This window comes from Haemaphysalis longicornis, unplaced genomic scaffold (assembly GCF_048455015.1).
Source record: "Haemaphysalis longicornis isolate Haplotype H1 unplaced genomic scaffold, Haemaphysalis longicornis Haplotype H1 scaffold_3, whole genome shotgun sequence".
Lineage (NCBI taxonomy): Eukaryota > Metazoa > Arthropoda > Arachnida > Ixodida > Ixodidae > Haemaphysalis > Haemaphysalis longicornis.
The window spans coordinates 12507895-12535224 of record NW_027526335.1 but is presented as its reverse complement, the minus strand read 5'-3'; the positions used below and the strand labels follow the sequence as shown (position 1 = coordinate 12535224).

Here is a 27330-nt window from a genome sequence, read left to right as displayed (position 1 = left end):
GTTTTTACATATACGCATACTCCAATTCCCATCCAGGATTGCAATTCTAACAGCACACAGTACATTAGAGGCCAACAAAAATGGCCTGCACCTATAAGCCCTAGCCAGGTCAGTCACCATTACCGCCTCTTTTGTCATTACTGGATGACATGTGAAAAGACAGACTTTTAGCCACCATAAAAATGCCTCCAAGATCCGTAGGCTTTTCACTGGATTAGAACATCCACTCTATTCTCCTTGTTTTACAGCCTACTGCTAGCTATCGTACTCTTTGCGGTGCTACCCTGTCAGAAATGTTGCTACGCCGTACATATATGTCATCACGGCGAACGTTCACATTCAATGCACGCATTCTAGAGGGTGCAACCTGCTTTCACGTGATGGCAATTTCAGAAACGAGCCCCCCCATCCCCACCGTTCTCACCACGGAGTCAGTATTTCAAACTGATGTACAATGTGCTGAAATGAAAACATTTACTCAGAAAAGTGCGAAACTAAGAATTTTTTATTTAAATTCTCGTGCAGCAGACAGACCTGCGTATTTACACTGCATATACCATCTCACGTACCATCACGTGTACATCCCCAGAGGCGCAATTTTCATTAGCGCATTGTACTAGAAATCAAACAATCTGTCAACCAGTAGGCTGGACCGGTGCACCTTGCGCTATCCAGTGCAGCTTGCCAGCCCACCTGAAGCCACCTAATCAACATTGAACATCTCTCCTCGGAACGCAAGGCGTGATGTAAAAGGTTGCGAAGGGCACGTAAGGACGAGCCATTCAGTTGAGCCCACAGCAGGCTTATCAGTGCGCTGTGCATGCTTTGCTACTTCAATCGAAGCCTTCCTGTCCAGCGCTTCTTGAAAAGCCTTTTTGAAAAAGCTCAGTGCGTCCATATACGCAGTGCCATTACTTGCGACTACGCTGTAGTTTAAGTGCACTTCCTTGATAGCCACTTCCTCTTCTTCTCCAGGAGCAAGTTGGATTTCTTTTACTTCTGATCTCCAACCCAAGTTTATGCTACTGGCCAGCTCATCAATGTTCAAACTGTTCAAGACTGATTTGTCCAAGCTGATGCCCTCCTTTTGCTCACCAGAAACCTTCGTTTTCGTGCCCACCTCTTCAGTGGTGCCGGCGACACTGACCGTTTGCAGTGCTTCGTGACCGGCTGGTGTTTCAGTAGGGGCCTGGCAAGCTTCCTCTAAGCCTTTGCCGTCTGCCTCTTGCACAGACTCCACGACCTTGTGCCCAGTGCACGGGCTGGTATCTGGAGCAGGGTTCGGCTCTTCTTCGTTCGGAGCCTGCTCCGAATTGTAGGCTTCCATTTCATCCTCAAACTCATCTTCATCCCCAACATAGTTGCGGGCACTCTCTTCTTGAGGAGAATTCACGGCCGCCCCAACTCGATCATTTTGTACAGCTGTATGAGGCATCTGCTCTCCATCAGGCTTACTGGTTGCCACTGAGTTAGCATCGACAGATGGTACCGACTGCACAGTCCCGTCCTGCATGTTTAAGGGCTCCTGCCCGTTAGGTTCACTATCAGAAGGAGTCGTCCCCTGCGTGTCTTCCGGGCCGACCGCTGAATTGGAAAAAACTGGCGGCTCTTCACTCTTCTCATCCCCATCACCACTCAACATGCTTACCTCTTCCGTTTCAGCGCCAAAAATCGCAGACCCAAAAATGCTGTGGCTGTCGTCGTCTTGTTCCGTCGCTTCATCTTTTTCTTGCTCCTCTTCTGGCTTTTCCTGCTGGGTGGTCTCCGTGAAAGCTGGCCTTTCGGCGTAGTGATACGCCGGGTCCTCCTCCCCAGTGTATGCTTGGACGTCAGAAGATGGTGGAGACAAGACTTCCCTGCTCACAGATTCGGCATGCCCCGAGCTCTCTCCCGCACTGCCTGTGCTGTTCTCTGCCACACGCAAAGCTCTGACAAACTGGCCCCTCTGCTCATCCAGCAGCAGCTTGCTCAGGTCGAGCTGCCTCGCAAACTCCCGGAGGGCTTCGTCCTCAGCGGCCTTGTCGGCACTGCAGCAGTGCACGGCAGCCACGTCGATGGGGTGGGCCTCGGTGTTGAACACGTATCCCCCACTGTCTAGCACGCACTCCCCCGATGACGACTGTATGACAGTGGCCGCACTGCCATTGTTGTGGATGAAGTGGTCGGGGGTGAACAGCAGGTACAGGTACTTGGTGGTCTCGGCCAGGAAGAAGGACTCCATCCGGTCGTCTAGGGTGTGATCCCCAACCCTCCTTATCTGAAATGGGAAATCCACAAGCTGTTGCACTTCAGCTGTTCCAAATCTCTGCTCATAGCGTAGCAATCAAAGTGACTGTGAGCCGAGAATGCGACACATATGCCAAACCCTCACACTTTGCTGGTTTTGTTTGCAATGAAAGTGCAACAGTGAAAAGGAGTGGGAAAGCGAAAAAATTAAAGCCACTCCACTCAATGTGAAAGGTGTCGGAAGTGCAGAGCAGTGATTCACCATAATGGGCTGTAGCGTTATTATCTGCTCACTGCTGCCACCCAATGCAATTCAAATTTCCCGCCTTAACAGAGCTCGCGCGCCCTCTGCCTGAAACTGCGCCAGTAGGAGTTCTGTTCTTTTTGTGCTTGCTTTTGCTCCCGCATGTGCCGGCGTTGCACTGCCACTTTTTTTCGCTTACTATTGCAAAAATGAACCTAACGAGCATTCTTAACTAAATGAACGCAGGCGCTGCCGGTAAATTACGTATATTTTGCCTCAACTGTACCTGCAGTTTTCTTTGCGCTAAAGAACGGGGAGGTGTATGACAAGCAGCAGCAGTTCACGAGTTTCGAACGCTCATGACTATATAAACCGCTTGGCTTTCGAAGCCTTTGGGTTACGCCGCGACGCCAGCTGCTACGACAGCACGCCGTTTTGCTCTCGTTGAGTCCAGCAAGTGAGCTACAATGACAAGGCGAGCCCCTAAAGTGCTCTGCACTTGAAAATCATATTCCATGCAGTGGCTGCTTTGCAGCCAAGGCTCTGCGTGTCTGAAGCAGAAAAAAAAAGCCAAGGACAGAGCGACATGTGGCTGCGCACAGATCACTGTCACTGCCTGTCTCAGCTCTAATGATGTAGCAAGGTAACTACTCCTGCCAACAGTGCCGATATGCTCGCCTCATTATGGTGAACACAAAACGGCACTGCAACAAGAACTGACCGTTGCGTAACCACACTCAGTCTTGGCGCTGTGCATGATCGATTCAAGGATGTCAACACCCATCTCCAGGAAGTGAGGATCCTTCGTGGCCTGGTAGAGGTACACCAAGCTTTCAACCAGCTCTGCAAAAATACAGGAATCGCAGCATTCGAAACATCGTTCATTTGAGAAGCCCTTTATTTATGCAGTGACCAAAAGTACTCGACGGAAAATGCCACTTGGGTTTCCCCACGTCCATTATGTTGCGTGCGCTTTCAGCCACACATACCAGCAGAAGTCCACAGGGGGAAATTGTCAATCCACGATACAGCAACGGAAACGGCTAGCCTCTTAGTTAAATCATTACACGCAGCAATTCTCCATTGTGAGTTTAAACGTTACATGTGGACAAATTTTTCAACCGTGAAGTTCTGCGAAAGCTGAGGAGTTGCACCTAGATACAGTGGAACCCCGATTATAACGACCCCCAGTTTTACGACGACCCGCTTCTTAAGACAGATCACCACGGTCCCGGCACACTCCCTATTTATAGAAATTATGCATTAAAAACCCTGATTATACAATGCTCAGGTGCATGCGGTCCGCTTCAGATGATGGATGCCAGCGGGGATAAACCAGTGTTTTGCTGCTTCGCCACCTCGTCCAGGCCTTTATTTCTTAACCTCCCTTTGATGCTGCTCGATGTGCAAAGGTAAACAGTCCGCGGTGGGCTTGACTGCTTGCTGAATAGACTCGAGCAAGCAGACAGGTACTGGCGGGCGGGAGCTTCACACTTCAACAGCCCCACGCGGCAGCAGAGCGCCAAAGCGCCAATCGCGAGAAGTCATAGTCCAGGTGGCCGGCCGACCTCCAATTTGAAGCTCCCATTGAGCTGATGATCATGGAAATACATACGCTCGATCCAAGTTTCCCACTTTCACGACGCTCTCTCCCCCCCTGTTCGTTGTTTCAACCTCCGCATTGACCCACAGTCCTTTCTTTATGGCCTTTACCGCTCTTACCACACAACCTCTGCGAAGCAACAACACAAAGCTGCGTTGTTGCTTCGTTCCTTTCTTTCCCACGATTTTTCTACCACCGCCTTGTACTATGATTTCTTTCGCGTGCCCTTGGCAGTTTCACACTCTCACCTTTACCCCTCTCAATTAGCTCACCCACGTCAGCCTTCCCAGCTTATCTCTCGCATGCGAGGCGCAAGGCTGGTGGGCTAGCACAGACGCCACAGAGGGGATGGGGGCCAAAATAAGTTTAAATTTTTTTTTTTTTTTTTAGAAATTTGGGATTTCAGCTAAAGGTAAGCGAGAACGCGCTACATATAGTAACTGAAATAAGCTCTCCGTGTGCCTGTCCCGCGAGACCGTCTACTATGTACAGGACGGCATTTATCCGTAGCCCATACATACGACACTTCGATCATCCGATGCTTTTGCGCGGTCCCTTGGAAGCCGTATTATAGAGGATTCACTGTACAAAATACTTGCCCACCCCCTCTCACATGCATGAAAAAAGAGGGGAAAGCCTGTCAAACTCGGAGCTCACCTGGTCGCAGGGGGTAGCCATCTCGCTTTGAGTGAGGTTTCCCATGCACTACCTCGTAAAACTCTGGGGTGAATCCGTACTCCCTCCAAATCTGGTGGTAGTTGTACACGGTCTTGCGAGCGCTGTCAAGATCACCCGTCAAACTCTGCAACAGCAGGGAATAACCGGTTTGCCAGTTTAGTAACACAGAGGTGACAGGGGGCACAACTGAAGAAAAAAAAAATGAATTTACACAGTACAGGGATTTATACACACCCCCCTAACACCCTTTAGAAGGACTTCGACACCCCCCCAAAAAGATTCCACAACCACAAGCCTCCTGCCTAGGGATTTATACAACACCCCTCCAAACATCCCACCGACACCCCCCCAAAATCGAAATTCTGCATAAACCCCTGACACAGTACTTGTTTTCTAACCTTTTGTGTGTTGATCTTTTCAGAGCCAAAATCATGTCCTCAGGCCTTATACACCCTTGAGAATGCAATTTAGAGTTCACTTTTTTCCACCAAACATGACGCTGCATCGATTTCGTTTCTATCTTTTGAAAGTGCACAGTATGCGAGTGTCAAAGGGAGCATAAAGGCACCATGCACAAGTTTCGAAGTTTCCAACTTTACTTAATTTGCCAAATTGGGCCTTCCATAACTCACTAAATTCTCGTTCAAAGTCAAATGATGCTGCCATCCTGGGGTTTATTAACCCTCTGATGCCCAGTGTTGCTCAGGAGCAACAACTCAATATTTTTTTCTCTCGCACTATGCAGTTCTTTCGACATTTAACGTCTATCGGCAGACAAGGGATCCTGGACCTTAAAAATTAAAGAGAGGGCAGCACGTGCTTCCGTGTGCTAAAAAAAAATATTGTTTATGCATGTTAACTCGCATCGATCTCGGATGGCTAAGTGGGCTAGTGACAGGCAACCGAAATTGTGCAATTTCGTTGTTATTACACATGATAGCAATACAAACTTTACACTTCACTTGAACCATAAATTATGGTGATCAAGGTAGCTCTCTTGTTCAAGTGATTCAAGGGCAGCCAGTGCCCAGTGTGTCCTAGTGTCCGTCCTAATGAACAAAATTTTTTTCTGACTTCATATTTGTGGTGTTGGAAGTCCTTTTAGATCATAAAAAAGCTTCTCGCATGCTTAAGCACAATAATAAAGTTTTGGGCATCAAAGGGTTAACATAGGACGTAGCAAGACCCTTCATAGGCTCTATGTATCAAAATGTGACACCTGATTTTGCCTGATTTTGGGAACAACAAATAAGCATGCTATCCGTTGTAAGGAACATATTTAGCATTAAACTCTTTTAGCACTTCAATTTTAGCTTTTAGCATATTTGGCATACTTAGCATTAACATTTAACTCTCAAAATGATAAATTGCCCGTTTACCGTACTTACCCGATTCTAACGCGCACTTTTTTTCCGGAAAAATAGGTCGAAAAATCGCATGCGCGTTAGAATCGGATACGAAACCGAAACTGCCGAAACAGCGGAAATTTTGTCCCACCCATCGCCATCGCCATCTCAAGATGGCGCCAAAGCTTTTAGCAACGATTTTTCGGACGCTGAAACATATGTGCCGATTCTTTTCTATCGGTGTTCACACAAATCGTCAAATCGTTCCACTTGCGCGCTTGATAACAGCAATGGCAGCAGTGGCTCTCACGCGCTCAAAACGAGCGGTCGGCTGAAGCGTGCGTCTCTGGAGAACCCCGCGGGATGGGCGTGCGAGGCGTGGGCCACGATCCGATCAACCATGGTTGAACGTTCGTTCAGAAGTGTGGCATCGGGAACGCGCTTGACGGCACCAAGGACGAGGTTGTGGTCAGCGGAGAGCGACGAGTAGTGAGATGAGTGAGATTACTTCGAGAAATAAATCGCCGGTTTCTCTCGCATTCGTTTTCTTGCTCACAAAGTTCCGTGCGCGTTACAATCGGAGGTGCAAGTTTTTTAGGTTTTTTTGCCAGGAAAATTGGGTGCGCGTTAGAATCGGGGGCGCGTTAGAATCGGGTAATTACGGTATTTATTACTAATGGAAGTCTTGCAAAGCGTAAAAAGGTCTCCGGGGGTGTTTACCCAGCTGTTGCATGTTCATTTATTCACTGCCACTACGCAATACAGAAAAACAAGGGTGTGGGGAGGGTTGGGGAAGCATGATTGCGAACATCAAAGGGGAAGATCCCTGCTTGCCCACTCGCTTCGCCCCAATGCGACAAACTGCAGCAACAGCCCAGATACATTAGGCTGATGCCATGACAAAAAGCACGGCGTACAAGGAACTTGAAGCTTGGCGATTCTTGGTTAAAGAATGTAAAAGATAGCCGGGCACTCAGCCAATGTAACACTGCAGCTGTGGGCTCTGTTCTTGCTTCAAATGACCAATTTCTGGCTTAGGAGATAGTTTGGCTACAGTTCAATAACTCTGGCCAGGGTTTGGCATTTTCAATCCGACAAGCACAATTGTTCTGGAGCCATAGCGAAACAATCACATGGTCAAAAAAGGTACTCAGAGACTGCTTTACGTCTCCAGTCAGTCAATTGAATTGTTGTGGGTCTTTTATAAATTTTCGTAGCACTGCTGTTAAGTAATAGTAGTGCCATTTTGCAACTCATTTCGTGGGTCCTCACTTCCCCGTTGCTCCTACCGGTGCCTACCTGCCTGACATGTTAGTACCCATGACAATGCAGGAAAAGTGGCCAGGGAATCGCCACCAATTATTTCACTTTCCTAATTATCTGGCCTCACTGAAAGCAGCTTGCCTTAAAAGCATCATGCTTATTGTTCTGACATAGTAACCTTTCGATTGAAGTGAAGTTGTATATTGTCTATATGGCAGCTTTAAGCCACCAGTGGAAGCCGGAGTCTACCTTTGGTGGCACCATGTGTCAATGCAGAACCACAGGTTCCAACAACTGAAGAAAGAATCGAATTGCAAAGTCAGACACCACTGTTTGCAGGAGCATAGTTTGCGCTCACCAAGAGGCCAGGCCAGAAGGCTTCCAGGCTCTGGAAGACTGGCATGGTAACCTTGCCGGATGAATTTTCCACCCAGAAGTACCAGTCATCGCGCTTCATGTATTTCCTGGTCGCCTTCTCATACTCTGCAAATGCACAACAAGGTTCACAAGCTGCATTCCTGCGCAGCAAAGACTACAAGCCCCTAGTGTGAACATGGAAACACTAGGGAACATGAAAAAAAAAAAAACCGCTCTAATGCTGAGATTTAAGTGCGCCAATGCTGAACGATTCAAGTCATGCATTATGACATAAGCACAAGCCGGTATGATGCATTCAGGGCAAATTCAGATAACTGGATTATACATGTAGTAAACTGTAATAAATACCACTGCTGCAAAGATTTGATCACTTCCACTTAATGCGCATGCAACTCATACTACTGTTAGGCATTACTTGTGAACACAGTAATGCAAGCTTTGCCATATAATACATGCTTTTAGCTTTACAATAAGTACCCTTGACTTGACTATACAATCACCTGAACTAGCATTTCTTAGCTGACCACTGTGTGTAACAAGACAACAACCACGTGGGAAAGCGAAAAATTTCAGTGACAGCTGAGATAGTGATTGGGATACTAAAACTGACTGATTGAAATTATTCATTTGATTAGCATTTATTAACAGTGAGGCTGTTGCATAAGTTGTAAGTTTGCCATTGCAGGAAAAAATACCAAGAAAATACGTAGCGCTCGTGAGCACCTGCCTCAAGGCGACCATAGAGCGTTCATGGCACACACAGCGACTTTAGAGAGAGAGGGTAAAAAAAAAAAGAGGAGCAAAAAAATGGTGAGCGCTTGTGAGGCCCTGCGGCAACCGCTGAGTCCCCGGTTCGTGCAGTGGGCTTTAGGAAAACGAGCAAACAAACAAACAAACAAAAAAAACCTCCTGCGCATGTAATGCTTGGCATGAAGAACACAATGATATCAATGCATATGACGATGACTACTACCAGCACAGTGCAAGGCGACGATGGAACTTGTAAATAAGCAATTACAAACTTGAGGTGGTGATGTGTCCTTCAATGCTCACGTATAAAGAAATCCAAGCATTGTGCGACTTAGTGCAAGCTTCGCCATTTGAGCTGGTGGCAGCCTACAATGCTGAGGCTGACTTTGCATCCACCACTCGCCGTGAAGAAGACGACGACCTCTTCGGCGCATATGACGACGATTACTAGCACCGCAACTATGTATTAAACAATGATACTGAAACTCAACTACAAGAACGGCAATGCTCACTACAACAGCTTCACCATTCAAGTCTTGCACACAAGTGCAAGCTTCCCTGAATTTCTTGCGCCTTCACCAACCCTACAGTGCAGCCACGTGTAGCTACTCTGTTGGTATGTTTTTCCCATGGCACTACCTGTGCCAAACCCCTTCTATGCGGACATCAGCTACACTGAGTGACGATAAACGACGTCAAAGAAAGAAGAATAAGACGGAAATAGAGAAACAGAGGGCATCTGCTCCCCACCTTTGAACATGGCCATGAGCTCGGGCATCTGCAGCATGATGGCCCCTTTCACAAGGTACTCGTAGTAGGAGTCGACGCCAGCCCCTATGCCAGAATCCGTAGCCGTCCACATGCCAAGCTGAACGTCAATGTGGTTCCCCACCTGCCGAGACCGCGCCAGCATGTTCCATGTGATCCAAAGTTCATGAAACTTGTACAAGAGCAGCAAAATAAGCTTTATGTCTGACTTTCCTTGCTTTAAAAATTACCGAGACAAGATAGCCAAGCGAGTCTCTTTCGGACTTCCAGCTAAACGGGCTTCTTTCTTCACATTTTCAGTTATGAAAAGCGTTAGGTTATACATATTGAAAGTTATGGTGAAAATTCTTGCTATCCACCCATATTTTAAGTGCAGGGCTTAGACAACACACAAGCGAAAACCAAAAAGGGCTAAGCCAAAGTAAAAATTTAAAATGATGCAAAGACATACATGTCAATGTTCAAAATCCACTTTCTACTTTCCCGGAAAACTCCTTATTGTTAATTTGGTGAAAAGTCGTCGGGTGACTCAAAAACTAACCGAATGTCCTGACCGAAAAATTAAGTACCAGAATGTCTGCTTTGCACTGAAAAATAAAGCGGACGCACCAGGCCGATGGCGGTGCGGGTACCCCAGAGGGCCCGGAGGGCACGCAGGGCCACCTGCTCAAACACGGGGTTGCCTGTCAGCCTGCTGAGGGCGGCAAACTCCACCACGAAGGTGCCCACGCCCGCCGTGCAGGTCACCGCGGTCTCGCCCGGAGGCACACCGCTCACCAGGTTCACCGTGCCGTACGGCATGCCCGTCTTGGTGTCAAACGCTGTGCAGGCATACACACACAGCCTCACCACCACAGATGCGTTTCAAAGAGCAGGATAAAACAAACAGAACGCAACGACGACGTGGGATAACAAAATGGCGCTAGTTCAAGAACCCAACCTCCTCGTTACCTCTGCCCATTTTGTCGTCAGTTTTGCAAGTGCGCCCCTTGGTTCACTTGAAGACCAGTGCAAAATGGAACACGACAAGAAAAACGGCCAACAAAGCAGTGCATTTCAAGGATGCAGCGGTTTTACATCATGCAGTGACGCTGTAACATCTCTTGAGCGTTTCTTGAACAGCAACATTGATATCGCAGTCAAAAGAATTACAAGCAAGTCACGGCCATCATTTTCTCACGAGCCACTGAGGGTTCAGGTGAGTTGAGGTAGTTTATTTCTAGTTACGGTTATTGCTGAAAGCCGGAACAAGGTTTATAGTTATGCAGTCATGCAGCGGCATAGGGTTTCATAGGCTGAAACGCCCTACTATGTTTTGCTAGATTTGATCAAGGATTCCAAACTGTTATTTCTTTTTTTACTACAGCATATGGGGCGCCACATTTTAGCCAGATTGGGCATTAACCACGCTCGCAGCGCGAATCGGCGAGTAGCTACCCCCACAATGCTCCAAGAGTGCATCTTGGAGCCAACTTGAGTTGGTTCATCATCACTCAAGTTGGGACTTGAGTGATGATCTTTTGACTGCATGCTCCCAGCTTTTGCGTCCAACATAAAGTGGAAGTGCGTCGAGAGAGATGCGGCCACCCTCCTTCCCCACCTGGTAGCAGCCGTGTGGCAACATCCTCAGCGAGACGCAGCAAGGGACCAGAGCAGGGCCAGCCGGGCTCCAGGACCACTCCTGCTCTTCGGGACAGCAAGTGCGCTGACAGCAGTCCCCCGACCACTGCAGCAGAAGAACACAGCACAGGAGGAAAGCCACCCTTTCAACGCTCTCCTGCAAATGCCAACAGCTCTCGATGCACTTTCTCTGAAAGAAAACAGATTTTCCACCCACGTCCTGAAACTGATAGCCCACTGGAAACAGGTGCTTGTCACTGCTGCATCTCTGGGATTTACCACCCAACGGTGCAGTTTCAGGGCCCATTTACATGGCCTTTTGGGAAACTTACACAGGTTCCACGAAGTATGCCAGCCATCGAGTTTAGAACCAGCAACTCAAATTTCTTATTCCAGAAACCTTGAGCCTAAGGTGCTATGCATTACTGCCTTTCATTAGACTCTGCTACTGCAGAACCAGGATACTACAGGATAGAGCATAGACAAGTCAAGCACACAACCAGACTTCCCAGTGTTGTTTCTCAAACAGGCTCCATTGCCATTTTCAACATAGTGTTACTGTTCCATAACAGGTATTTCTTGAGTGTTTGTAATCTTTTTTTAGTAGTGTGACTTCGCTAACATAATTTTTAATAAAGTACAGTACAACGCTTTTTTTAAAGCAGACATACCAACAACACAAGCACAGTGAAGAAGATCAGTGGTACAAACTTGCACTAGCAAGCGATCATTGAAGAACTACAGGCCCTATGATTTCTATCTTGTTCTTTGACCAGGCAACGTCAAGTCATGGATGCAGGCATTACATACAAGATCTTCCTCTCCAAAGCCTCCCTCTTTCCTCCCTGCTGCAAAATCTCAAATTTCCCTAAGCTTCAAGTCCAAAGCTCACTTCAGAGGAAGGTCACCGGAAAACAATCTTTTAATGCTACCCGTAACCCAACATCACTTTTTCAGAATTTGGTCATTTGTTTTTAACCACCCGAAGCCAGAATCAAGAGAAGGACCGGTTTAAGCTACAGCTACTCTTATTGACACATCAACAAAGTGATACACGGCCAATTCCTTTGCAAGAAACAGCAATGTGGATTATGCAGCCATTTGCAGCTGGTTTGATCAGCCTCGTGGAAATGAGTGCTGCGGAAATTTCTGTAGTGAACAGAGATGAAGCGTTAGAAACACCCTGACATACAGTAACGCCCATCGGCGTGAAGGAATTGCATTTGGCATATTGATAGCCTATTTATATCACTGTGTCTAGAGTTAGGTAGAACCAAACCCAAAATTAAGGTTAAGGTTACACCCAAAAGAACTTTAACCCACTGTTTTGAGTTACATTTGACTTTAGCCTAAAATGGGAATCAGAATGTCCAACGAAATCCTAAACAAAAATTACAGTTCCATCCAATGGAACTTCAGCCCAATGTTTATGCAGTGTAAATGGAAGGTTTAGCGCAAAAAAAAGAAGAGGACGGTGGCAAACGGGACCGTCCTCGTCTTTTTTTTGCGCTAGACCTTCCATTTAAGTATGTACCAACTCGCCCAACAGCACATTCTGTTATTATACAGTGTAGACCACTTATAATGTATATCACGGGAGCCACGAAAATCCACACTATAAGCAGTACTGTACTATCAACAAAACATGCACGAATCCAATCACATTGCAACCTACCTTTCAATCATTCTTTCTTTATCATCACTCAAACGAAGGACTCTTAAAAATATCAGTACGGTCTTTATTTCAGCTTTTCTTTCCACATCTGACGCTACTGCAGGTTATCAAAAGGTGTAAACTGCATTAAGGAAGACGCCACACAGAGAGAGGTACACAAGGACAGGCGCAGAGAGAGGTACACAAGGACAGGCGCAGTTCTTGTGTACCTCTCTTCACACAAGGCTTTCTTTTTTCCTTGTGAACGCAGCTCTTGTGTACCTCTCTCTGTATGGCGTTGTCCTTAACGCAGTTTACACCTTTTGATAGTATGCACCAACTTCGACCGTCACTTTAAATTACCATTTCTGGTTTTGTCGGGCATGACTCTTATTTTATACTGTAAAATATGTCGGACACAACTTCGATTTCATTTTCAGATTACGTCAGGTGTAACTCGAAGCATTTGGGCAAATTTTATGTCGGATGCAAGTTTAATTTTTTTACTGTGGGTTATGTATGTAACTCAAAACAGTGGGTTAAAGTTTTGCCGGGCGTAACTTTATTTTCTGTTTTGGGCTCCGTCGGACGTAACTTTAATTCCCATTTTAGGTTGCATTGGACGCAACTTTAATTGTTCTATCAGACATAACTTTGGACACTGCACACTTATATCGCTAGGTATGCACAGTTTGCTTGCAAATAAATGAAGCATAAAACAAACTTTCAGTTAAGAAACGACAACCAAGACATTTCCATGGACATAAAATTATTCCCAAACTATTATGTCTGTTTGCAGACGCAGGCTGTAGAATGCAAGAGCTAAGATGCATGCTTTATAACCCAATTAGCACGAGAACCCAAAGGATCCTACAGGATTGGGTGGCCGTTGTGATGTTTGCAGCTCCTTACACACATTGCAACAACAATGGCAATCCCTACGTAAAGCCACCTGTGAAGGGCCTGGCTTTGGGACAGTTTTGGAAGCACCTAAATAAGGTCTAAAACGTGCACTACTCGCCTCGAATGTTGGTCTCAAAAACTGAGACATTGATGTTGATGTTGAAATGGATGTTCTCTGCTATCATGGCTGCTACCTTTCTGAACTCTGAGTAGTTGCCCATGACGGCCAACGTGTCGAGTGCATCGATGAGGGTGAGCGAGAAGCTGCCCCACGTGTTGACGCCATCGCACGAGAGCGGCCGCAGTTCATCGTAAGGGTACGCGTGCTTCATGTAGCCATCGTACGCGTGCTGGAACATCTCCACCACGCGGTTCCTGCAGCAGAAGGGCAGTCAGCATTGTGGTTCTTTCAATAACCAGGTGGCGAAACCCATGCATATACAATGCACAAAAGATGAACCAGACAGCACCCAACAGTTGGTGCCCATTACCGACGTACTTATGGACAGAAATCCAACTGGCTGGGACGAAATTTACCGATTGAGTTGTCTGTTTGGTAGCCACATTGCCGTACTAAAATAGCAACTTCTCTTTTTTTCTTATTAATTTGATTGCATTTTACTTATACCACATGGCTATGCATCACCACAGCAAATCTACTTAGGCCGGGTTCAGACTATAGCCGCAACTGTCGTAATATATTAAAAGAATGATGTCATTTCATGTCTCAGCCAACCAAACAGCGTGACACGCTGCTTTTTTACATCCATAGCTTACGATATGGCTGTTACAGCGGTAGTCTGAACATAGCCTTATTATGTATTGACCTAAAGTAAAGCAATTTTCTTATGGAACTTCATGCAGAGATCCCAAACACACACAAAAAGAGAAATAACAAGCAAGAACGCTTTGCAAAAGTTACTGCACTGCAATGTATTTTCTTCAGAATATTTTGGTGAAAACGTTCTTGTGACAAAAAAATGCTGAAGAACTCATGACCTCTGTTACCGTAACAGTACATTTTATAAAACATTACTGGTATGACAAAAACAGATGCCTTAATACGGATGGAGTTCGTGCTGTGGGATGCGGCGAATTTGACATTAAAAATACCATGATTCAGCAAGTTTTGCAGCAGTCAGTTCAATGTGCTGTGGTGATACGATGGCATTTGTTTGTATTGAAACCAAGCTTCCTGTGAAAACGGGACGTCATTGAGCCATATCCTTTTATCTGCTTTGTTTTTTGTAGCGTTCTGTTATAAATTGCACTGCTATACCCGCAGCCACTGAATGAAGTTGCAAGCATTTGATTGAAATTACCTCTGGTTTGCACCATCGAGGATTTTTGTACATAACATTGCCAAAAAAATACAATGCTTTGTTTCACCTCATAAACAGAGAACTATATTTTCAGAAATCACACATCACAAAAAACAGTGAACGGTTATATATTCCCAACGCATCTCCTCAACATGATAGTGGTTCCAAAGTGAAGTCTCGATAACGGCGAAACATGATGACCAGAAATTCTCAAACACATTGCCAGGAAACAGCTGCACTGGCAGCTAGTGATTGATCTGTACCCAAGATCATTGCACATAAGCTTGTATCAAGCAAAACAACACCACGGCATACACAGGACCAAATGTTACACTACCTGTAAACAGTCAATTTTTGGTCGGTAAATTTTTCGCACGAGGAAAGTGGGATCATTAGGGACGACAGTAATACTACGTGTACTAAGTGATACATGACACGACCGTAGACGCTTTAGCACCGCCGACGCTTTCCTGGGGCACATGTGTAATCGCGACAGGTGATTCGATCAGCGACGTCTGACTGGCTGCCTACACTCCTAGCTAACTGGCGCAGTCCTAGCACACATCGCCAAACGCTGACTGTTCAGTATTCGCTCGAATGTGGCTGACTGGCAGCTTGCTATGTTTTTAACGGCATAGTGCACGCAGCTGATGTGCACGACGAGCAGACCTCCGGCGGCGTCTACACTGTCACGTGACCAACCAGGCCATGTGGTTTGTGTACTCTCGAACGTAAGAAAAACAAAAATGCGCCCTGCTCTCTCGAGTATGTTTCCTGTGGCGCTGCGAACGCTTTTTGGCGCGCCGTGTCCTTTTCCGGTTAGCTTTCATGTCGGGAGCTTCCTAACATTTTAAAGGTGAGTGACAAATCCATTTAATCTAAGTCCGTGGACGTGTTATTTTGCTGCGTAAGCCTGAAATAATATACCAAGGTTATTATATATCCCTCTCATACCCTTTGTTTGTCAGGCGCAAAATTTTCGCTTGCAGCATTGTGATTGAAGCGAGCGACCTGCAGGCATTGCATTGCCTTTTAGGAATAAATATTGCCGTTTTATCCCTTATTACAGCAGTGCAATGTAATTATTGTTTACGCTTGGGAAACTTCTATGCATATACTTAAATTCATTAAAGATCTCGCAGTAGTCGTGCTTGGTTTCTGCCGGCTAGAAAAAGTCTTGAGCTCACTGCCGTCTCATTTGTTCTGTGTTGCTCCCTCGGCAGATTCAACATGTTGATGCCCAAGAAGAACCGGGTTGCCATCTACGAATACCTCTTTAAGGTAAGATTCACTTCATCATTCCAACTATTCAAGCGGTTGCCATCATTGATTGGTCTTGCAGAACTATCGAAAGTGACAATGGTTGCAAGCATGAAAACGAGCTAAAAAAGACGTCGACACCCGAACACAGGACGGTGCTGGTGCTCGATCTTCCAATTATGTGTGGCAGATGCGCACTTCCCACATCAAGCACGCATGTTGGTCATGTCTGGTCCCTGAGTTGCGCCAATGCCGTGTTGTGCAGGAGGGTGTTCTGGTGGCCAAGAAGGACTTCCACGCGCCCAAGCACCCCGAGCTGGAGGCGATCCCCAACCTGCAGGTGATCAAGGCCCTGCAGTCGCTCAAGTCGCGTGGCTACGTCAAGGAGCAGTTCGCCTGGCGCCACTACTACTGGTACCTCACCAACGAGGGCATCCAGTACCTGCGCGACTTTCTGCACTTGCCGCCCGAAATTGTGCCGGCCACGCTGAAGAAGCAGTCCCGCCAGGAGGCGCCCAGCCGCAGGCCCAAGAGTGAGCGTCTCTCTCCTTCCAACCTGGGCACCCACTGTTACCAGTCACTGTTCTGGGGGCTTTGCCAATGCTTTGGCTGGCTGCTAGGCTTGTAGGCTCTCGAGTTTGTGTGCTGCCCCAGCTTGTCATCCAGAAATGGAGTTGACTGTTCAAACTAATGAAAGTTTAAAGGCCCAACCACATGCATGCGTAAAATCGACGTACGGCTGCGGCGTGATGACGTACGGCTGCGGCAACATCCGCTGCTGCCTTTACGTTGACCGACGACACCGGAGAGGGCGAGTAAGCACTGCAATGCGCTCGCAAACCCAGCGTACACCAGTGTGGCGACCAGTTCACCTACAGTTTAACTAAAATAAAGCAGATAGTGCTTATTCTCACAAAAGTATGTATATTTGATGCAGAAACAACCAAAACAGTTCGTGGGACATTGAAAAACATTAATTAGTATGTATTCTTCGCAGGCACGAAACCCTCCAGAACATTCGGCAAAAACTCCTTTTCTACCATAGTTGCTCGTTGCTGTGCATGTTTTCTCCCATCGTCTGCGCTCCGTATTTTACCAATATCACATAATTTATAGTAACGTTAACTTGTTTATTATTAGCTTTCTTGCTACGCCAGATAACATCACTGGGAGAGGTTGACGTCAACATTGTGCGCCCAAAAGTTTGCATCGATGTCTGGCTGGCTCTGACTAGGGCATAACAAGCACGTAGCAATGTATTCGGCGTACGCTGGTTTATGCCGGTTTTACACGTGCATGTGGTTGGACCTCAAAACATCAGCACACTGCAATTGGGAAGTGGTAGGGCATGTCAACAATTTCAAACTTGGAAAAAAGTCTATGCTTGCAGTCTGCTGTGTGTGCTGAAAGGCGACAGCCAGCACTTTTTGCTCTAACGAGGGAATGTAGCTGAAGGCATTCTCTTCACCTTCAAGACGAGAAGAAACGGGTGGCATTCAATTTGGTTGTGACATCAGTAACAGAGATCGCACTGGCGCGCTCTCCTCCCTGTCGCTGGCAGCAACAGCTTCTGAGTAATGAAGTCCCCATGTGTCGCCACACTACTTGCCAAAGCATACGTCATGGGGCTGCGAGATTGGTTTTACTTGATTTTACCTTCTCTCTCTGTTTTTCGCATTCTGGAGGGGACTCAGCCTTGTGTGTAGGCAGCAGGTGCATTTCGCGTACTGCATGACGAGTGCCAAGCCACTGGTGCGGTGGTGCATAGTTTGGTTTACCCGTGGTGGAGCCTACTCGCGTTCAAATTTACGGGCTTTTCTACACATAGACATTAATGGAGCTTGGTTCGACCAAATCAAGCAGTTTGAGTTATTGAAATTCAAATTTGAGCTTTCGCTGTGTTTCTACCCTGTGTAGAAATGGGTAGTCTGACGGTCTGGCCGCAGTGTTGCATGACACTGGTGCACATATCCCGTGGAAGCTTGTGTTTTCTGCTTGCTTTACTTGTTGGCACCCGTGTGCCAAGTTCCATCATGTTTTCACTGCACAAGGACCGGGATCCTTGCAATCTTACTCCCTGGTCGCCAGTGATTTTTGATGCCTGCCACATCTGGGCACCTAAGAAGTGAGCCATTAGCGGATCGTATTCAATGCTGGTATATTGCCCAAGCGTAGCGCGATGGGCCTCGGTTGTATTAGGCTTTGCTGGCCTTGCCACTTACGCTCTGTCCTCCCTGGTTGCAGTGACACAAGACATGCAGAGCAAGTCCGCAGACGACCGCAGCGACTACAGGAGAGCACCAGGTACGTGAGTGCTGCGCGAGCATGTGGCTCCCTGTGCCCCGGGGGGGCGCTTGGTCTCCAGTTCCCTGACCAACTGTGCGTCTCTTTGTGTTCCCAGGTCTCGATAAGAAGGGCGACGTTGGACCTGGAACAGACACCAACTTTGACTTTGTGAGTGTGCAGCTCTTCTTCCCGCCCTTTCTGTTTGCATCTTGTAACCTGGGAGTTCGCCGACCCTGCGTGCTGCCTGTAACCCTTTTTGGTCTGGACCTTTTACCTAAGTCAGGCCATAGCCTCCTCTATAACTTCTGTGCCCGCGCGTTGGCGCGGAATACAGAGGTGGCGTCGGTCCCTCATAGTTCTGGAGCATGCCGCCAGAAGCCGCGCCTATCCCATAATAGCAGCAGACGACGCAGCCTATGCACGCTTGCGGGGATGAGGGTTTAAAACGTCTCCGTTTCATAAAGGGTTATCCGTCGACAGTAAAAAGTAATCTTACAGAAGATTTTGAACATAAAAACTTTAATCAGAAGGTGACACGAGCTTTCTATTTGATTTTGCGCTTACAGCTTCAGCACTTTCCGACACAGTGGTTTCGCATGCAACACTTTTGCAATGTCGACGTGTCTGTCAGTCACACTCGTCGCGAAGTTCACAAAAAGTGGCCGGAAAAACTTGACGAGCACAAGGTTCACGAGTTTTTCATGTTGGCCTTGGGTTGAGCACTCCAGTTGTTCACGTTTCTGAAGTACTTCCGCGGCGTTGTCAACGGCAGCTTTTAGTGGCTGGTTCATCTTCCTAGATTTCGCGAGGAAAACCTCAACGTACTTCTTTAGTGAATGGAGAACCATCACAAGCTCAGCAGACGGGTAGAGGAGTCCACCTCTGTCCTGGTGCCTAATTAAGGCATCCGATGGCGCTGAACTGTTGGGCTTCGTCACTAGGGCGAAGCATTCATCACAGCAAATGGTTTCGTCTTCGCGTCGAGCACCCTTCTTTATAGTCGGACGGGTCGAAGTGTCGGCTACAAACAGTGGAATAACAATTGATGTGCTATTCGGGGTCCAGTTGTCTCTCGAGATCACCTTAAGCCACTTTTCGCGAAGTTCTTGGTCACTGGGAATTTCGTGGAACGACACTCCAGTTTCTTTCCGGCCGCTCCATGATTTACAGAGCGGTACGCAGCAGTACGGCATTGTGCAGCGTTCGGGGCCTAGACAGCCGCCTTTCTTCTGGTAGTGCTACAGAGAACAAAAATACCACGTTTAAGTATTATGCCTTGAAGCAAGCGCCGTTTCTTAACGATATGTTTAACTAAGAACTTACCCGGGTCGACGAAAAGTTTGAAGAACATGCGCATGGCACTGGCCCGGCTGTCTCGACAAGCGCTGCAGTTAGCAAAGCACTTGGAGAGCAAGCATCGACAATATTTGTGTCGCAGACGACAATAAATGCGTATCGCTGCGTCCGTAATGGGCAGCAACTGCCAAGCTTTTTTTTTTTTTTGGCTTGGGCTTGCCCGCTTATGTATTCAGTGCTGTGCAACAAAGATTATTATTATTATTATTATTATTATTATCACGCTAGAAAGAATATCACAACTAAGCAAAGCTTTCGAACGAATACGGTAAACAAATTTCGCGCGCGGCGGGAAAGCCGCGGCGTAGCGGATCGTCTGCTGTTGCAGCGAGCACTGCGGGAGCTATTATGGGATGCGAGCGCCCCTAGCGGTGCGCCGCGGCGTACAACGAGAGAAGCGGGGACGGCGTTGAGGGACCGATTGCGCGGGCACAGAAGTTATAGAGGAGGCTATGGTCAGGCGTACCCCGACAGCAGACTGCTACGACCGTGTTGCTATGTCAGACAGGGCCTGGTAACAAACTGCAAAGGGTTAAAGAAGCGACATTCCTTGCCCTTGCTCTCACCTATGGTCACGCACTACGGCTTACATTGTTGCAGCCTGCAGAAAAGCTGTTTCCCCTCTATTCTTTTTGCTTCTCTATTTTCTCAAATCTAAGCTAGCTTGTTGGACACGACAAAAATTAAGGCAACTAATGCGTGGCTTCATACTTGAGGTTTTAATACAACAGTTTATGGGGAATATTAGAATTACCTTTCTAGTGAAGCTTGCAGAACTGTGTTCGTATCTCGAAGCAAATTAAAGCAGCCTGAGAAAAAAGTTAGCTCAGCGCATTTTCGAAAGTTATGCAGATTACACATCACCCTTAATAAGTGGTGGAATGCCTTCAACAGTGAGGGATGGCACATTGTGAAGCCCTGTTTTTACCGCCTCATCGCGCTGGTGGCTACTGTCTAAATTATGTATGCATTTCATAAATGAGGCCACTGACTTATAATCAGTGTTTGTGAGCTGTTCAAACCAACCACAAGTTCGATAGGGCAAGAGAAATGTGTGAAAGTGAACAGTCCTGTTGGGCTTTGCGTATTTGCATATAACCTTGTGCTAGAGTCAGGTTTGTTGCCGTTAGGATCGCTAGTGGCATTGGCATTGAAAGGAAATTGCAGGCTTGATAGTGCTTGCAAATAGAAATGCAATATTTCTGAAATTTAAGAAAAATTCTTAAAAGGTCACCGTGCAGTGGTTAATAAAACAGGTTGGACAAATATTAACGATGCATAAGGTTTCTGCGAGCTGTGCAGAACGAAAGCAACATCCTGATCCTGTACACACTTGCTGCTCATACAGGAGCATTGGTGCAATTTAGGCGCACCTCTGAGAGCTTGTCTGGCAACAGCCAGATTTATAAAGTATTCACAGATCTCTGGGTGCTTTCGTCACAAAGTCGTCCGCTTCAGTTGTCGAGAGTTATACCTGCCAGGCAACATTCACCGTTGAGTTGTTTCTTCGGATTCACCGTGTGAGACTGTGGCATTCCGATGATAGTACAAAACCAGAATTTTCTGCGCGGCGCAGATTTTCCTAAATGTGGTTACCTAAAAAATAAACCAGTAATCCAACGTAAAGGATACCCATCCACCCTTATTTACGACAACAAAATGTTAAATTCGTCTAGAAATTATTTCTTGCACGACAAATGGGTCTTCCCAAAAGATGCATTTAATTTTGGGGGCCCAAACGAGCTGGTTAGTGTTTGGTAGCGTACTTTCTTGGCAAACAAGCTACAACTTGGCTGCACTTCTAAATTAATGCTGGCAAGCCCACGCGTGAAGGAACCTCAAAACAAAAGCTGCTTAGGCGCTGGGTTCCATTTTCAGGCCTTCTTTTTCATTGTGTGGTAATAAGAGATCCACAGAAGAAAAGCAAAATTGGTGCCGTCAGCCAATCATCAGCCAGAAAATCCATTTGGGGGCAGGTGGTAAAAAGGCATCAGGTTCGCATCTAGCACTTCAATACGCTACACGACTTCACAGGTGACAGCACATAAGCATTGACGCAGCGTCTTCAGCTGCGAGAGGGCCTTCGATCTGTTCATTTACAGTGTAGTTGAGCGCTACACTTTTGTCTTCACCTGCAGGACGCATTGGTTGAATACCATTCTTTTTAGGGAAAGAGGTATCGTACTTTTCATTATTTGCGAGTGCTCGCCGAATGCTCCCCAACGCAGTCCTACTCTGCGTCGGATTTCTTTCGTGTGGTTAGGGTCAGCACTGGCTATCTGGCCAAGGTAGTTATATTCTTCTACTTGCTCTAGTATTTCGTCACCTATGCTGAAAAATGTGTGTTCAGCACGTTTCTTTACCATTACTTTGGTTTTATTCATATTCATCTAGCCCTGCAGCAAAGCTGATTGTAGTTCCTCTATCATTTTTTGGAGTTAAGCATTTTCACTGATTTTTAATTCCTTCACAAAATTGGATATGCTATGTCCAGCAGAATGCACATCAATGGCCAGCTAAAAATTTTGTCATGCTGAGCCAGGTTTTGGGAGAGAAATTATACCGTGCCAAATCTGCTGCATGTAAAGGGGGGATGCAAGGGAAAAGTTGACAGCCGGAGTCATTCATTTTTGCTATTACAGTCTGTTCACAGGATGTTATTGTTGGTAAAAGTACTTTCTGGTGTGGGAGTGTAGGCTATGGTTTTTTAAGTGCAAAGCACTTTAGGGGCTTGCCTTGTCGTAGCTTGCTCGCCGGACCCAAGTAGAGCCTCACGCCGTTCCTTCGTAGCGGCTGTCATCGCGGCGTCTTATGGAGGCTTCGAAAGCCAGGTGGTTTATGTAGTGTTAAGCATTTGAAACGCGTTGAACAGCTGGTGCTTGTCAACATTTCCCATTGTTTAGTGCAAAGAAAACTGTAGGTACATTTCAGGCAAAATATATGTATAACTGGCATCATCCGCGTTGATTTAGTTTTGAACACTTGTTGAGTTGGTTTTTACGATAGTAAGCAAAAAAAAAAAAGGTGGCAGTGTAATGCCGCCATGTGCGGGGGGGAAGCAAACACAAAAAGAACAGAACTCCCGCTGGCGCAGTTTTAGGCAGGGAGCGTGCGAGCACTGCGAAGGCGGGAAATCTGAATGGCATGGGATAGTAGCAGCGAGCGGATAAGGGCGCTACAGCCCATTATGGCGAATCACTGCTCTGCACTTCGGACAGCTTTCACATTGAGTGGAGTGGCTTTTTTTTTTTTTTTTTTTTTTTCCCTAGTAGCTTTTTTTTCCCAGTCGAATAGCATTGTATGGTGTTGCCTTGTATTGTTTTTCCATTCTGCAAGCAGCTGATCAGGATTATTGGCTGTCTTTTGGATAAAGCAATGTTGCATGTTGGCATCTTCATGGTTGCTTTGAAAAAAGCCATCATTTGTTTTTCTGCTGCTGCATAGTAAAATCTGCAACACGGTGCATCTGAAATTATTTTCAGGCCCAGCTTGAGCTACTTGCTTGCCGACATTTTCTGTGCATCACATGTGGTAGTTGATTCCGCTAAAGTGGCGCAGAGTTGTGAAATTGTTTCTTTTATTCTTTTCCAGAGGGGAGGCTTTGGTCGTGGCCGTGGAGCCCCGCAGTAAAGCATTATGGCATAAATCACGGAAGCCTGTGGATAATAAACAGGTTTCAAAACAAAAGTGGCCTCTCTTTATTACGGTCAGTAGCTCTCACTCCGGAAGAAGGTTGCCTTCCGATATGGGTACACCTGCACAGACAGATGATTTTGTACATATAGCAGTGAGCGTTACATGCAATGCTGTGGTCTTTCAATCCTTGCTTTAAGCTTGTTGAGCTGCTGTTCAGAACAAGTGTCCTTGTTGAAAGAGCAGCTGAGTCCTGTATATGAAAGTTCAGCCAAGAAACCCTAAAAAAATAGTGCAATCCTATGCTAAGAAACTCTTCCTGGAATAAAAAGCAGAGGTTTGGCAAAAATGTACCAACACCCTCTAAAGGGATATGCATATAAAGGATTTGCATATCCAGCCTCTTAGTAGCCATTCTAGCATGAATTAAGCTGCTTGAGCGAGCCTGAAACACTACAGGGCTAGAAGAACTCTTGTACAACACAAGGCATCATCTGGTGCATGTAAACCATCCCCACATGGTCAAAATTACTCCATAGCCCTCCACTACAGTGCACCTGGAGCATGGGTGCAGAATTTTAAGTGAATCCGGCTTGACCTCGCTTTCAGTTCTGAATGAATTAGGTATGTATATATTTGTGACCTCTGCCTGCAAGTGATGATTTCTCCATTCCTAAGAAAATTAGAAGAGCTTTCCCCACGAGTCGTCAGGATTGCCAACTGGAAAGAGTAGCAACACTGAGACACAGCACACGTGCATTTGACAATCCACTGATAAAAACTGCTGAAGGAAGACTGCAGCCTTTTTTTTTTTTTTTTCATGCTCAAAAAAAAAAGCACACAAACCAATTTAACGCAAGGTGAACATACAGCAACGAATTCATTCCCTGAGCATAGGCTATCCCTAACATTAGACAAGGGCGGTTAGTAGGCTCCATCCTTCTCTTTAAAAATATAAATTATTCCTGTGTATATATCTAAATATATTTCGTGTGTACATGGCCTTCACCGTCAAAAGTTAAAAAAATTAAAAACGTGGATGACAACCGCCGCTGCTGCTTCTAGAGCACTTGTGCTCCTGTAGCAAGGAATGCATGAAAAGTATGTAAGTAAGCTGTGTATGTCTGTGCCAACAATGATGCAGTATGACTTTAAGCCACAATACGATTTTAAGTGAAAAGGTAGAGGCAACACAAAAGAAACCCTGACTGGTAATGTCACTGGCAATGGAACTTCGGGGAGTAGGGAAGGGGGGCGGGGCTGCGTATTTCCAAACGCTTTGCTGCACAGAGCACCCATGTAATATGTCCGTTTGTGCGATGGACAACAGTAATTTAACATGGTCGTTGGCTGCGGCCTAAAACATACCAAATTGCCATTATTAACGAAAACCGCGTAGATTTGAGTTAAGAAAAATTAAGCAACGAAAAAAAACTAAGAACTAGACCTGCTGGCGCTCAAACCCAAGCCGTCAGCACCAGTACTCTACATTGAGGCCACAGAGCCCGAACGGTGGGCTCGTATTAGCAGGCGCTCAAACAGATAGCATGCGCAGTGACATCACACATGTCACATGAGTGCTCTGTGCAGTGAAGTGTGAAAATATGCGGCGGGTCCAGCATCGCTAGGGGGGCTCGGCCCCCGCAGGAAATCCCGGAGGATAGTTGGCACCTATGGTGTATGGGACCAGTCCACTGCACTTGACAAGATAAATGAGAAAAAGTGCAACACATGGGCACCCTATCTGTCCTGGGAAACATTTTTATTGGCCACAACTTCAGCATGATGCTCTGCAAGCAAACTTTGAAATAGGAACAGTTGGAGACGGGGCAAGTGGAGCAGCATCTGAAGCTCTTCCATCATATGTATATCTATCTCGAACCTGTATTCCTTGTGGCAGCTACATTTTATCACCGCACTGCATACCTGGACAAATCGATCACATTCACAAGTGTGGGAGTACCAATGTAACACCGCAGAATTCAGTAATTCTTTTTTCCCCAAAACAGTTGTCCTTCAGTGATTGTTGCTGCTATTGGTAGTGATTCATTTTTTCCTTTGTTAGAGTCAGCTGAATCGTTGAATTGATAACGAGTTTCTTTTGTTTAAGTGCTGCATAAAACGCTAACGCATGATTTCTTTTGTCGACTTGAGTTTCTTGCTGTATTGAGTATACATGCCTTGACTGTACTGTACTTATTGCAATTTGATTTTGTGTTCTCTTGTGTCCAACCCCTGCCCGCCACTGTAATGCTATATTGGCACTACGAAATGAATAAATAATAAATAGACTAGACAAGCAGTGAAATCCACCACTGTCCACTCTCCCTATGCATGGTGGCTTGAATGAGCAGTACCACACTACGTAGAAGACAGATCGAAGCCATTCGAAAGCGTACAGTGGAAGTTGATCACAAACCAAATAATCTGGTGGCAAGAGGACGAGGCACTTCGAAAACATGGGACGTAAGCAAAGCAAAGCGTTTTAGGTGTTCAATTAATGTTTTCGCATTCAGTGTTGGTGGCCACAGTCTTTTAAGTATATCATGCTCCTGACAAGCTAAATCCATAATTTCAAGTCGCTGAACGTTCTAGGCAATGGGCTTTTTAAATCTTGCCATGACATGCCAGAGTTACACAGACGACTAACAGCAATGAACCCTTGTGGCCTCGTAATGCCTTTACCCCTAAGCCACCACAGCAAGTAGTAGCAGCACTATTGAGCTGTGGTGAAGTGATGCACATATGTTTTTGTAAGAGCCATGCAAGCTGCGATAAGGTCAGCTTTCTGTCTTTTGCGGCCATTCTGCGGTGGAACAATTCAACCATCTAAACACAAATAGCTGGCTGTCTGGGTGGCTCCTCATTTCCAGAAGTAGTAAACGTTTATTAAAGGAGAAATGAAGAGGGTCATGGTGAAATGTTCCTAGTCCAGGATGCCTCTTGACTCCAGCAATGTGTAAATATTGGTAGTGTGTATGTAGAAAAGTGGCAACAGAAGGGACGTGGAAGCTGTGCATATGCTATGTTCTGATTTGTCTTTGCCGCATAGAGTATGTTCTGAAATGGCACAAAGGTGATTCTGCCGATGTAAACGTCTAGCACCACAAGTCAAGTGGATACTTACCCTACACACCGCCCTTCCCCGAATAAGACCAAGAGGGACCGGCCCGTACGAGCGAGAATCCGTCGAGTTCTCCTTGTTGTCGCCTTCAAGCCAGACGTGGCCTTTGGGAATCTGCGGGAAATAGCCTTTTTATCCGGGCTCGACGTGAAATACTGTTTTCGCGTGCGTGTGTTTAAAAAAATTAATAAAAGAAAGCACCACTTGCTTTACTAAATTCGTTGTGGTATAATTGACTTTAGAGGTGCTCACCCCACTTACCCTCTGCACGAAGAAGCCGGAAACCAGTTGGTCCCCATGAACACCAACGACTCGTTTGCAAATGTACTGTCGCGGATTGTTGGGGCATTTAGCTATGATGATGTCACCCCTGAAACATTACAGCAGGAGTCCTTTTGTTAGCGGGCGTGCCGGTATCGCACCTTGTCAAGACAATTACCTCCGAATGTTGTTCGTGTGCACAGATATGTGTTCAGTGAGGAGGATGTCATTCGACGCGATCGTTGGCTCCATGGACGAGCCACTGCACTAGAATGGGAGCAAAGCAGAATTGAAAATTTCTATGAACATGCCAGCAAGGAAGCACAGTTGACGAGTTGGCAAGCAGATGCACACTTACTATCACCAAGTCTCCACAGAACTCGACGACACAGTACGCTACGGCAGCTGTCTGGACGACAAATCCGGACGCACGCAGGCACCGCGACAAAATGCGATGCAAGAGCTGCATCGTATTGACTATACAAACGAAGGCACAAACTTAAGGTACCTTAAACCTTGAAAAAGTAATCAGCATACTTGTCGCTCGATTAAAAGCACGCTGAGAGATCTCCGGAGTTTCGGTACCGGACAGAATGCACGAAAACCATCCGAAAACACGCTCAGGCAGCATTCGACTTCGGGTTGGATTGGATCG

The 27330-nt window shown here is 46.4% G+C and overlaps 3 protein-coding genes across 5 annotated transcripts; 1 reads left to right on the top strand and 2 right to left on the bottom strand.

The window, feature by feature from the left end:
• Window positions 1–487: 487 nt before the first annotated feature.
• LOC144173982 (ER degradation-enhancing alpha-mannosidase-like protein 2) lies at window positions 488–15435 on the bottom strand. The gene is made up of 9 exons (XM_077702374.1): window positions 15093–15435; window positions 13552–13808; window positions 10857–10982; window positions 9866–10077; window positions 9239–9380; window positions 7719–7843; window positions 4731–4875; window positions 3192–3313; window positions 488–2257 (listed from the first exon to the last, which is right to left on the bottom strand). The coding sequence occupies exons 1-9, from the start codon at window positions 15185–15187 to the stop codon at window positions 704–706; spliced, it is 2778 nt and encodes a 925-aa protein (XP_077558500.1). The 5' UTR covers window positions 15188–15435; the 3' UTR covers window positions 488–703.
• A 75-nt stretch (window positions 15436–15510) lies between these two features.
• LOC144173986 (small ribosomal subunit protein eS10-like) lies at window positions 15511–23344 on the top strand. 2 transcript variants are annotated; one of them, XM_077702382.1, is made up of 6 exons: window positions 15511–15611; window positions 15979–16036; window positions 16281–16548; window positions 18260–18319; window positions 18417–18469; window positions 23249–23344. In XM_077702382.1, the coding sequence occupies exons 2-6, from the start codon at window positions 15986–15988 to the stop codon at window positions 23285–23287; spliced, it is 471 nt and encodes a 156-aa protein (XP_077558508.1). In that variant the 5' UTR covers window positions 15511–15611; window positions 15979–15985; the 3' UTR covers window positions 23288–23344. The 2 variants fall into 2 exon arrangements, with proteins under 2 accessions (XP_077558508.1, XP_077558509.1); XM_077702383.1 differs by lacking the exon at window positions 15511–15611 and adding an exon at window positions 15623–15686.
• LOC144173985 (mitochondrial inner membrane protease subunit 1) lies at window positions 23332–27311 on the bottom strand. 2 transcript variants are annotated; one of them, XM_077702380.1, is made up of 5 exons: window positions 27034–27311; window positions 26854–26942; window positions 26667–26784; window positions 26418–26528; window positions 23332–23412 (listed from the first exon to the last, which is right to left on the bottom strand). In XM_077702380.1, the coding sequence occupies exons 1-5, from the start codon at window positions 27142–27144 to the stop codon at window positions 23365–23367; spliced, it is 477 nt and encodes a 158-aa protein (XP_077558506.1). In that variant the 5' UTR covers window positions 27145–27311; the 3' UTR covers window positions 23332–23364. The 2 variants fall into 2 exon arrangements, with proteins under 2 accessions (XP_077558506.1, XP_077558507.1); XM_077702381.1 differs by having other exon boundaries at window positions 26676–26784; window positions 27034–27309.
• Between the last annotated feature and the right edge of the window lie 19 nt (window positions 27312–27330).

Excerpts from the sequence above, each read along its gene's own strand:
- LOC144173982 (XM_077702374.1), bottom strand. The coding sequence starts at position 15,187 with ATGTATCACTTAGTACACGTAGTATTACTGTCGTCCCTAATGATCCCA. Across the intron at positions 13,809-15,092 it reads CAAAAATTGACTGTTTACAG|GAACCGCGTGGTGGAGATGT; the intron begins GTAGTGTAACAT and ends CTTCTGCTGCAG. Across the intron at positions 10,078-10,856 it reads TGCCACACGGCTGCTACCAG|CGTTTGACACCAAGACGGGC; the intron begins GTGGGGAAGGAG and ends ATGCCTGCACAG.
- LOC144173986 (XM_077702382.1), top strand. The coding sequence starts at position 15,986 with ATGTTGATGCCCAAGAAGAACCGGGTTGCCATCTACGAATACCTCTTT. Across the intron at positions 16,549-18,259 it reads GCCCAGCCGCAGGCCCAAGA|TGACACAAGACATGCAGAGC; the intron begins GTGAGCGTCTCT and ends CCCTGGTTGCAG. Across the intron at positions 18,470-23,248 it reads CAGACACCAACTTTGACTTT|AGGGGAGGCTTTGGTCGTGG; the intron begins GTGAGTGTGCAG and ends ATTCTTTTCCAG.
- LOC144173985 (XM_077702380.1), bottom strand. The coding sequence starts at position 27,144 with ATGCAGCTCTTGCATCGCATTTTGTCGCGGTGCCTGCGTGCGTCCGGA. Across the intron at positions 26,529-26,666 it reads TCGTGCAGAGGGTAAGTGGG|ATTCCCAAAGGCCACGTCTG; the intron begins GTGAGCACCTCT and ends TATTTCCCGCAG. Across the intron at positions 23,413-26,417 it reads GGGGAAGGGCGGTGTGTAGG|GTGTACCCATATCGGAAGGC; the intron begins GTAAGTATCCAC and ends CTGTCTGTGCAG.